The sequence below is a fragment of the Schistocerca piceifrons genome, chromosome 6 (assembly GCF_021461385.2).
Source record: "Schistocerca piceifrons isolate TAMUIC-IGC-003096 chromosome 6, iqSchPice1.1, whole genome shotgun sequence".
NCBI lineage: Eukaryota > Metazoa > Arthropoda > Insecta > Orthoptera > Acrididae > Schistocerca > Schistocerca piceifrons.
The window spans coordinates 334,605,985-334,618,534 of record NC_060143.1 but is presented as its reverse complement, the minus strand read 5'-3'; the positions used below and the strand labels follow the sequence as shown (position 1 = coordinate 334,618,534).

Here is a 12,550-nt window from a genome sequence, read left to right as displayed (position 1 = left end):
ATTAGTGAAACTGAACAGTTCAAATTTCTAGGTGTTCAGATAGATAACAAGCTGTCGCGGAAATCCCACGTTCAGGACCTTGTTCAAAGATTTAATACTGCCATTGTTACTATTCGAACGCTATCAGAAGTGAGTGATCGTTCGACACAAAAATTAGTCTGCTTCGCTTATTTTCATTCGCTTATGTTGTGTGGTTTTTTGGGGTAACTCTTCCCATTCTAAAAGGATGCGGTTCGGGGCAATAAGTGGTGTGAGTTCACGAACCTCTTGTCGACCTCTGTTCACGAGTCTGGATATTTTGACATTGGCCTCTCAATATGTATATTCCTTATTGTCGCTTCTTGTTACCAATATTAGTTTATTCCCAAGAATAAGCAGCTTTCAGCCGGCTAATACTCGGCAGAAATCAAACCTGCATTTGGATCGGTCTTCCTTAACTCTTGTGCGAAAAGGTGTACAGTATACTGCTGCACCCATTTTCAATAAGCTTCCACTCGAATTCAAAAATCTTAGCAGTAATCCACGCGCTTTCAAATCGAAACTGAAAAGTTTCCTCACGGATCACTCCTTCTATTCTGTCGAGGAGTTCCTTGAAAAATTAAGCTGATTCTTATTGTATTGCTGATAGTGTTTACTTAAAGTCATGGACTGACCTTTTTCGGGTTCATGAACATTGAACTGTTATTACTTTTATGTTGTAATTTCATGTACTAACACGTTCCATGACCTCGGAGATTTGCTCCTCAATTTGGTCCTACGGAACTTGACGTGAAAATAAAATAAAATAAAAATATTCGTCTACTATCACCATACTCGTTTTGCGTTCGTATTTGTCAGCTGCTTGATACTTTTTGGACTACTTCGAAGTCAGTTGACTTTAAATGCAAGTAACCTGTTGCGCACGACACGTGCTGGTCGCGTCACTTGCGGCGCAGGGAGGGTCACGTCCTCCAGCCTCCGGCCAGCGTACCTTGCACCTGTCCGAAGACCTCAAACTCGACGGACACGATGGCTGGTCCGTCCTGCACGCCCATGCTGATGGGGTACGGGTTCGCCGTGCTGACTGCTGCTTCTGCCGCTGACTGCTTGTCTTCCCGTGGCGGCCGCCCGGCCTGTACTGCCCTCGCTGCACTCCGACGCCGCCTCCGTCGTCTCCGCCGCCACCGCCGCCGCCGCCGTGTCCGCCGGTCTATTCCTGGCGCCGAGACGCTCTGCGCCTGCCACAGACGCTGACCCTTGGCTGTCGCCGTTGCCCAGTAAACAGCAGGCAAGGCCGGACCTTTACTTTGCAACACTGCACTACTTCGTGGCTTAAATACGCGCACTGCTCGACTATCGGACGATGGTAAACGTGTTGCCTGACAGACAGCGATTAACGAAAAATTAAGTCATGTAGATACCAAAGCAGGTTGACAAATACACGATTATATTTGTAGGTAATTCGGGAGTGTACAGGCTGTTACAAAAGGTACGGCCAAACTTTCAGGAAAGATTCCTCACACACAAAGAAAGAAAATATGTTATGTGTACATGTGTTCGGAAACGCTTACTTTCCATGTTAGAGCTCATTTTATTACTTCTCTTCAAATCACATTAATCATGGAATGGAAACACACAGCAACAGAACGTACCAGCGTGACTTCAAACACTTTGTTACAGGAAATGTTCAAAATGTCCTCCGATAGCGAGGATACATGCATCCACCCTCCGTCGCATGGAATCCCTGATGCGCTGATGCAGCCCTGGAGAATGGCGTATTGTATCACAGCCGTCCACAATACGAGCACGGAGAGACTCTACATTTGGTACCGGGGTTGCGTAGACAAGAGCTTTCAAATGCCCCCATAAATGAAAGTCAAGAGGGTTGAGGTCAGGAGAGCGTGGAGGCCATGGAATTGGTCCGCCTCTGCCAATCCATCGGTCGCCGAATCTGTTGTTGAGTAGCGTACGAACACTTCGACTGAAATATGCAGGAGCTCCATCGTGCATGAACCACATGTTGTGTCGTACTTGTAAAGGCACATGTTCTAGCAGCACAGGTAGAGTATCCCGTATGAAATCATGATAACGTGCTCTATTGAGCGTTGGTGGAAGAACATGGGGCCCCTGTTGATGCTACATACTGATGTGCTTGATGCTAGTACTGTAGAGCAATGAGTCGCATGTCAACACAAGCACCGAAGTCAACATTACCTTCCTTCAATTGGGCCAACTGGCGGTGAATCGAGGAAGTACAGTACATACTTACGAAACTGAAATGAGCTCTAACGTGGAAATTAAGCGTTTCCGGACACATGTCCACATAACATCTTTTATTTATTTGTGTGTGAGGAATGTTTCCTGAAAGTTTGGCCGTACCTTTTTGTAACACCCTGTATAGAGTGCAAAGTTTATTACATAGAGTTATTATCTCTGGCACTAAGAACAGCTGTAACCGAGCTGGGCATCGTGTTAAACTGATCTCGAATGACAGACAGGGAAACTTCATACACAGGAAGCGGATACACGGATAGCGGTAACTCTGTGGAGGCTACTGGGCGGTTTCTTAGGTTAGAAGTTTCGGGAAACTACAGGAAGGGCGTCAGGCTAAAAGGGTGCAGGACAAACACACGAAAGTAGACCCACCAAAAAATCGGATGACGGTTGTAACCTGTCGTAGCTATGTTGGAAAGGAACCATAGCTCCAACCTTTTAAAAGTATCGGGAATCGCATATATCGATATTTAAAAAATCTACAGGCCGAAGATGTATCGAAAAAAATATTGATATATCGCTATATTTCCAGAAAAAATGTCGACGTACCGACCAAAAAAATATCGGCTGCACATTGTAAATATACCGCCTGTCTTAGAGCTGTATATTTAAGTATTGATTTATTATTAAATATTCTGTACATCAACAAGCTAGCAGCCTGCCTATTCCCCTCAGAGCAAGAACTGAGAAGAAAACGATGCACGCTCAAACTTGACGATAACCACTTTGCTAACAATAGTAACTACATGTAAGTGGCACAATGAAAGGTGTCTGATAGGTCCGCCGTTCGGTTTCGTAACATACCGGATTTGTTCCCTGTATTCTTCATTTCTGCAAACGCCAGCGACCTAGCAGTCGTAGTGTCAAAATTGCGTGGTGCAGTTGAACGTTGCAGTTTCCGTTGGTAGCGCCGAGCGCCGATTACGTCAGCATATCCCCTCACACGTCTCCGCCCACCGCTGAGACCAAACTTACCATTTTTATTTACCAGTTTCAGCAACTGTTTTTGAAGAATGCCGATGTAGAGAAATAGCACACTAGTTGCGTTGAAAATTGAACCATGGACCTTACCGTTGGTGGGGAGGCTTGCGTGCCTCAGCGATACAGATGGCCGTACCGTAGGTGCAACCACAACGGAGGGGTATCTGTTGAGAGGCCAGACAAACGTGGGGTTCCTGAAGAGGGGCAGCAGCCTTTTCAGTAGTTGCAGGGGCAACACTCTGGATGATTGACTGATCTGGCCTTGTAACACTAACCAAAACAGCCTTGCTGTGCTGGTACTGCGAACGGTTGAAAGCAAGGGGAAACTACGGCCGTCATTTTTCCCGAGGGAATGCAGCTTTACTGTATGATTAAATGATGATGGCATCCTCTTGGGTAAACTATTCCGGAGGTAAAAGAGTCCCCCATTCGGATCTCCGGGCGGGGACTACTCAGAAGGACGTCGTTATCAGGTGAAAGAAAACTGGCGTTCTACGGATCGGAGCGTGGAATGTCAGATCCCTTAATCGGGCAGGTAGGTTAGAAAATTTAAAAAGGGAAATGGATAGGTTAATGTTAGAATAGTGGGAATTAGTGAAGTTCGGTGCAAGGAGGAACAAGACTTCTGGTCAGGTGACTACTGGGTTATAAACACAAAATCAAATAGGGGTAATGCAGGAGTAGGTTTAATAATGAATAGGAAAACAGGAATGCGGGTAAGCTACTACAAACAGCATAGTGAACGCATTATTGTGGCCAAGATAGACACAAAGCCCACGCCTACTACAGTAGTACAAGTTTATATGCCAACTAGCTCTGCAGATGATGAAGAAATTGATGAAATGTATGACGAGATAAAAGAAATTATTCAGGTAGTGAAAGGAGATAGTCATGGGTGACTGGAATTCGAGAGTAGGAAAAGGGAGAGAAGGAAACATAGTAGGTGAATATGGATTGGGGGCAAGAAATGAAAGAGGAAGCCGTCTGGTAGAATTAAGCACAGAGCATAAATTAATCATAGCTAACACTTGGTTCAAGAATCATGAAAGCAGGTTGTATACATGGAAGAACGCTGGAGATACTAAAAGGTATTAGATAGATTATATAATGGTAAGACAGAGATTTAGGAACCAGGTTTTAAATTGTAAGACATTTCCAGGGGCAGATGTGGACTCTGACCACATTCTATTGGTTATGAACTGTAGATTAAAACTGAAGAAACTGCAAAAAGGTGGGAATTTAAGGAGATGCGATCTGGATAAACTGACTAAACCAAAGGTTGTAGAGAGTTTCAGGGAGAGCATAAGGGAACAATTGACAAGAATGGGGGAAAGAAATACAGTAGAAGAAGAATGGGTAGCTCTGAGGGATGAAGTAGTGAAGCCACCAGAGGATCAAGTAGGTAAAAAGACGAGGCCTGGTAGAAATCCTTGGGTAACAGAAGAAATATTGAATTCAATTGATGAAAGGAGAAAATATAAAAATGCAGTAAATGAAGCAGGCAAAAAGGAATACAACGTCTCAATAATGAGATCGACAGGAAGTGCAAAACTGCTAAGCAGGGATGGCTAGAGGACAAATGTAAGGATGTAGAGGCTTATCTCACTAGGGGTAAGATAGATACCTTTGGAGAAAAGAGAACCACTTGTATGAATATCAAGAGCTCAGATGGAAACCCAGTTCTAAGCAAAGAAGGGAAAGCAGAAAGGTGGAAGGAGTATATAGAGGGTCTATACAAGGGCGATGTACTTGAGGACAATTTTATGGAAATGTAAGAGGATGTTGATGAAGATGAAATGGGAGATATGATACTGCGTGAAGACTTTGACAGAGCACTGAAAGACCTGAGTCGAAACAAGGCCCCGGGAGTAGACAACATTCCATTAGCACTACTGACGGCCTTGGGACAGCCAGTCATGACAAAACTCTACCATCTGGTGACAAGATGTATGAGACAGGCGAAATACCCTCAGACTTCAGGAAGAATATAATAATTCCAATCCCACAGAAAGCAGGTGTTGACAGATGTGAAAATTACCGAACTATCAGTTTAATAAGTCACAGCTGCAAAATACTAACGCGAATTCTTTACAGTCGAATGGTAAAACTGGTAGAAGTCGACCTCGGGGAAGATTAGTTTGGATTCCGTAGAAATGTTGGAACACGTGAGGCAATACTGACCTTACGACTTATCTTAGAAAAAAGATTAAGGAAAGGCAAACCTACGTTTCTAACATTTATGGACTTCGAGAAAGCTTTTGACGATGTTGACTGGTATACTTTCTTTCAAATTCTGAAGGTGGCAGGGGTAAAATACAGGAAGAGAAAGGCTATTTACAATTTGTACAGAAACCAGATGGCAGTTATAAGAGTAGAGGGGCATGAAAGGGAAGCAGTGGTTGGGAAGGGAGTGAGACAGGGCTGTAGCCTCTCTCCGATGTTATTCAATCTGTATATTGAGCAAGCAGTAAAGGAAACAAAAGAAAAATTCGGAGTAGGTATTAAAATCCATGGAGAAGAAATAAAAACCTTGAGGTTCGCCGATGACATTGTAATTCTGTCAGAGACAGCAAAGGACTTGCAAGAGCAGTTGAACGGAATGGACAGTGTCTTGAAAGGAGGATATGAGATGAACATCAACAAAAGCAAAACGAGGATCATGGAATGTAGTCGAATTAAGTCGGGTGATGCTGAGGGAATTATATTAGGAAATGAGACACTTAAAGTAGTAAAGGAGTTTTGCTATTTGGGGAGCAAAATAACTGACGATGGTCGAAGTAGGGAGGATATAAAATGTACACTGGCAACAGCAAGGAAAGCGTTTTCGAAAAAGACAAATTTGTTAACACCGAGTATAGATTTAAGTGTCAGGAAGTCGTTTCTGAATGTATATGTATGGGGTGTAGCCATGTATGGAAGTGAAACATGGACGATAAATAGTTTGGACAAGATGAAAATAGAAGCTTTCGAAATGTGGTGCTACAGAAGAATGCTGAAGGTTAGATGGGTAGATCACGTAACTAATGAGGAGGTATTGAATAGAATAGGGGAGAAGAGGAGTATGTGGCACAACTTGACAAGAAGAAGGGACCGGTTGGTAGGGCATGTTCTGAGGCATCAAGGGATCACAAATTTAGCATTGGAGGGCAGCGTGGAGGGTAAAAATCGTAGAGGGAGACCAAGATATGAATACACTAAGCAGATTCAGAAGGATGTATGTTGCAGTAAGTACTGGGAGATGAAGAAGCTTGTACATGATAGAGTAGCAAGGAGAGCTGCATCAAACCAGTCTCAGGAGTGAAGACCTCCACAACAACAACAACAACAACGTAACTTGTGTGCTATTTCTTCACATCGGATATATTGTTATTCCATTCGCATTGACATCCCCTAGTGCAATCGGACTTCTTCTTTGTGACACCTAGACTTGCTTCATACAGCAAAGAGAAGACTGGACGTGATGAAAGCCTAAAAAAGTGGTAACACTCCTTCACACAGTGAAAGTAAACTTATGTTCTACTAGAATTTCTAACGAACAGTTTCAAATATTTATCAAAAATTGCGAAAACATGTAATATAAAATAAAAATATCGTCACTCGATATCGTCATTTCGATATGGATATATCGATATGTCGGTGAGAAAGATATCGCCAATATTGTCAATATCTTTTGGAAAATGTTACTTATAATCCGTCTTGATTGCAAATTTTTTTTATTCGTATGACCGGTTTCGGATCATTTAGAACCATCTTCAGATCTGATATTTCAGTTACAGGAGTAACCCGTCCAAATCCAGCATGTGAAAGTTGCTGGATTTGGACGGGTTACGCCTGTAACTGAAATATCAGATCAGAAGATGGTTCTGAATGATCCGAAACCGGTCATATGAACAAAAAAATTTTGCAATCAAGACGGATTATAAGTAACATTATACAATCACTGATTGCTGCTCTCCCATCAGACATTATGTCTGTTTCTGCAAAATCTTTTGGAAAAAATATTGATACTTTATCAACAGCCCTACTCCAAGCTCTAATAGAAAGCACTGAAGCTCAAATAGTTATAGGTACAGAAAGTTCAGCCGAAAATTTGGCAAAGGACCTAACCGTGTTCAGAATGGATAGTTTAAATACAGTTGGTGCAGGAATTTTACTTTTATCAGAAGTAGCTTACTTTGCAGTTCCTGTGAGTTAGTATAGGTAGAGGTTCCACTTGACAAGCAGAATAAATTAATAATTGGTTCCTTTTACCGACATCCTGTTACCAAGTCCGATAATTTAGTTTCTGAACAGTTCAAAGAAAACTCGAGTCTCTTTTCAAATAGATACCCCACTCATACAATTGCAGTTGGTAGTGACTTCAATCTACCCTCAATAAGTTGGCGAAAATACTTGTTTAAAGTCGGCGGTGGGCATAAAACGTCTTCCGAAATCGTTCTGAAAGGATTCGAACCTGCGACCTTAGCAGTCGCGCTGTTCCGGACTGAAGCGCCTAGAACCGCTCGGCCACAGCGGCCGGCAAGCAACTCTAAGGCCTGTAAATACTTAGGGATTGCAATTACGAATAACTTAAATGGAGACGATCACATAGATAAGGCTGCGAGGAAAGCATACGAAGACTACGACTTCCTGGCAGAAAGGAAATGCAACAGGTCTACTAAAGAGACTGCTTACACTATGGTTGTCTGCCCCCTTCTAGAGTACTGCTGCGCGATGTTGGATCGACATTAGATTGGATAGATGGAAGACGTCGAAAAGTGCAAAGAAGGGTAGCAAGTTTTGTATTATTATGAAATAAGGGAGAGAGTGCCACGGATGTGATAAATGAAATAGTGGGCGTTTTTTGTTGCGGCAGGATCTTCTCATGAGATTCAATCAGAAACTTTCTTCTCAGTATGAGTAAATATTTTGTTGGTGACCATATACATAGGGAGAAATGATCATAGAACAAAAGAAGTCAGAACTATCACGGATTGATGTAAATGTTCAAAAAATGGTTCAAATGGCTCTGAGCACTATGGGACTTAACTTCTGAGGTCATCAGTCCCCTAGAACTTAGAACTACTTAAACCTAACTAACCTAAGAACATCACAAACATCCATGCCTGAGGCAGGATTCGAACCTGCGACCGTGGCGGTCGCGCGGTTGCAGACTGTAGCACCTAGAACCGCTCGACCACCCGGCCGGCTGTAAGTGTTCGTTTTTAGCGCGCGCTGTTCGAGATTGGAACGGTAGAGAAGTAGCGCAAAGTGGTTCGATGAGGCACTTAAATGTGAATTGCAGAGGAATTATGTAGATGTATGAGATGTGGTAAAAATTGCTGTTTTGAAGAGCGCGCGGCAGCGCGTAGTGTGAAGCAGTTGCCCTCCGTTTCTGGCGGTGGCGCCGCTGTGGCAATCGCAGCTTTGGTGTCTCCCTCTGGTGGGAAAGGGGAAAGGTTGCCTGTTCACGTGCATTTAAGGGGGGCGATAATGACATGACGTCACTAGTACCTACGTTGAGTAGTTGTGCTAAACTGCTAATCGTTTGTTTATTAAAGCCTCATGGCCAACGGCCTTGCCTCAGTGGTAACACCGGTTCCCGTTAGATTACCGAAGTTAAGCACTGTCGGGCTGGGCTAGCACATGGATGGGTGACCATACAGTCTGGCGAGCGCTGTTGGTAAGCGGGGCAAACTGAGGACGTACTTGATTCAGAAGTAGCGGCTCCGGTCTCGTGAACTGACATACGGCCGAGAGAGCGGTGTGCTGACCACATGCCCCTCCATATCCGCATCTAGTGACGCCTGTGGTCTGAGGATGACAAGGTGGCCGGTCGGTACCTATGAGCTTTCATGGCCTGTTCGGGCGGGGTTTATTTTTTAGTTTTTTAGTATGCTTCATGCCAGTCCGACATTTCTTGTATGCCGTTTCATGGTGTTGCAATGTAAAATTCAACTAAATTCGATTCGCTGAACAGAAACGAATATTCAGTGACATCAAATGACATCGGTGAAAATTTGTTGGGTATGATGACATGCAATGTCCTCATGAATAAAAATCTGACCAGATTGGGCTCAAACTGGATGGTAGAGCGTTGTGGAGGGTAAGAGTGTCCACGTGCGTACGCACTTCTAGGCTGTGACTCATCAACGCTGGAGTCACACAAGGATCAGCGCTTGGTCCACTCTCACAGTACAGTCTGAACGAGGCTGCACAGATATTCAGTCAGACCTTGATGAGATTTCAAAGTGGTGCAAAGATTGGCAACTAGTTCGGTTTACTGGTAAAATAATCGTAAAATGCAATCCTTATATATTATAAAAATGTATGTACACTGCGGGAAAAAAATACTACATCTGGAAAGACGACGTCGATTTCGATCTGATGGCAGGATGTGCGACCTTGGCGATAGTAGCTGTACTGACGATAATTTCAACGTGGTCTGCTAACAGAGAGGATAGTGGCATAACTACCAGAGCGTCATCTGTGTCGACCTTTTAATAGAGAATGCTCACAGCCAGAAGACTCAATGTGGTGCAAACATGTGAAGCAAGCAGGCAACCTTACCAAAGAGCGAGATTGAAAGGGATGAAATCGTCGCCATTCGAGTGGCAGGTTGGTACTTTTGGATAATTGTCACACAAGTTGGACGTGTGCTTCAGTTGTGCAACGATGCAGGTATGAGTGGTCACGTGAACATTCTCACAAATGTAGACGAGGTTCTGGATGTCCACACAGTACTGACGCCCGTCAAGACCGATATATTGGCGATGCAGTGTATCTGTGTATCGGAGCTTAAAAGCAATTGATATTGACTTAGCTGGGCAGTTTAATAAACAGCAATTAATTGGAGGTCCCAATTTGTTTCGTGGACTATGTCTGAACTTCACTTGTGATATGCAAGCAGTGTTTGGAGGCTCAACATGGCTTACCTTGGCTGTTGTTTGGGGCAACCACGCAGATTATGGTGGCCTTGAAGCATTTCCAGATGCCAATATTATTACTTGGAAGACTTGGAGTATTGCTGAGACTACAGGACTGTTGGCTAAACAGCCTTATGGTACTCTTGTTCCTAGTATGCCTTTTGTTTTGTCTATCAGAAGAAAGAAGAAGTTGAATGCCGATGAGTACCTGTTTATATGGGCCAAAGTGGGAAATGGCAATTATAAAATAAAGATCAACTCACAAACAGCGCGCTTTCGACGGATTTACAGTTGTATACTAAGGTTCACCCTACATACACCCCAGGAATATCTCCCCCTGGGTGTTGTGATGTCCGTAGGTTAGTTAGGTTTAAGTAGTTCTAAGTTCTAGGGGACTGATGACCTAAGATGTTAAGTCCCATAGTGCTCAGAGCCATCTCCCCCTGGCAGAGGGCCAACATCCACCCAGAAGCTGCAGACCGCCGCCTGAGCCTTCTTCCAGCAGACTTAACTGATGCTCAACTCGAAGATCGCCCCCTGAGAAAAAGGATGCATTAATTAAAGGCCACACGGTGGCCTGCCCCTCCGACTACTTCTTCACCGGAAAACACTGAGGAATGAGGAGTAAAAAAGTAAAATGAAACGACATTCAGAAGTGTCGCCAACGCTGCTATCTGACCAAGGCAGGAAACACAACTGCGCTCCTTAAACTCTAACATAACGTGGAAAGAAGAAACCTGCAGCAAAAACTGTATAATAACGCTTTTTCGCATACTGTCACAGTCAGTGAACAAATTTCTGCAGTATATCTGGTTTATAATTTAGTAACTACAGCGGCCGTCACGGAAATAGGCACCTCAAGTTCATCTCACCGTCTTACAGCACTACCAATTAGTGAAAATTTCAAATGTTAGTAAAAATTCCGAAAAAATATTAGACTTCTCTATTTTTAATCTAGAATATGATGGATTATTTCCCAAAATGTAATTCTTGCCAGCTGCTAAGAAATAAAACTTAAGTTACAACAAATTTTGAAGAAAAATATTTTTTTTTTTTTTACTTCAAACTGTTGAGAAAGTAGAACCACTCACACATTTGCACTGGAAAAGAGTATGGACATCCTGAAAGTTTATAGATGTATGTGATGCATATTTTATCGTGAAAACATAAAATATTCCGAGATAAAAAATAAAATACCATAAGAGGTGTGAAACTACTCCGCCTGTGCTACGAAAAATGTAATCGCTGATTAATTTTCGCACTGTTGGACCTTCTAGAAACTTCCTGCGAGAGAAAGTTGTTACCAAAAATATAAAATTAATTTTAATAACGTATGAGACATCTTTATCACATCTTGTCACCTATGAAATTATTTCGTTTGCGAGAGACTCCATGCACGGCAGCTCGCGGGTACTTTTATTTCGCCGCCAGGATTTTAGTTCCTTACTACGACCCAGAATACTCCCTACCTCCAGAATATTGTTTTATTTGTAGCTATTACTGACCGTGCGTCAGTGCACCCATCACCCGGATCGCTGATATACCTTATAAAAAAGTAACTGTAGATACTTTCAGGCTATATTTCCGTAAAGTCGAACAAAATACACTGACGAGCCGAAACATTATTCCACTGCCCACGGCGAGGCTGGATATCTCCTGGTGGTGTTGCAGCCACGTGACGCAATAAGGAAAGAATGTAAGAGGAAAAGAGACGGATGGCCAGTCATTATAGCGAAGATACGGGACGCAAATGCGGAAATCCACTGATATAAGCGGTTCTGACAAACGGCACATTGTTCTGGATCTGCGGCTGGAAACGAGAATCTCTGAAATGGTGAAGCATGTCAATTGTTGGAGTACTATTGTTGTGAGCACATATGGAAAGTGGTTGAAGGATGGTGAAATAACGAGTAGGCCGTATGGTACTGGACGACCACATCTCATCAGAAAACGTAGAGGTCGGATGATCCTGTGAAATTTATTAATTACCAAAGCATATAATTTTGTAGGGTGTACTCATCCATATAACTGCTGCTGCCTCAGGCTCATGTTGTCTACTGCAACATGGGTTTTAAGCCATGATTAATAAATACAAACATTCATTTTCAGAACTTTTATTCTAAGATATTTCATAATTGTACAACATGCTTACGACACTGACTTACATTTTCCTTAAGTCATGACACACTTCTTGCATGGAATCTAATAAAATACACTACTGGCCATTAAAATTGCTTCACCAAGAAGAAATGCAGGTGATAAACGGGTATTCATTGGACAAATATATTATACTAGAACTGACATGTGATTACATTTTCACGCAATTTGGTTGCATAGATCCTGAGAAATCAGTATCCATAACAACCACCTCTGGCAGTAATAACGGCCTTGATACGCCTGGGCATTGAGTC

At 42.9% G+C, this 12,550-nt stretch overlaps 1 protein-coding gene across 1 annotated transcript in view; it reads right to left on the bottom strand.

Annotated features, from left to right (window-relative positions):
* Positions 1–1,130, bottom strand: part of LOC124803069 (acylphosphatase-2) — a 176,524-nt gene extending 175,394 nt beyond the window's left edge. The window contains exon 1 of the mRNA XM_047264197.1: positions 971–1,130. Coding sequence (XP_047120153.1) covers positions 971–1,034 — 64 coding nt within the window. The 5' untranslated portion in view covers positions 1,035–1,130. The remainder of the gene's footprint in view (positions 1–970) is intronic.
* Positions 1,131–12,550: the final 11,420 nt, after the last annotated feature.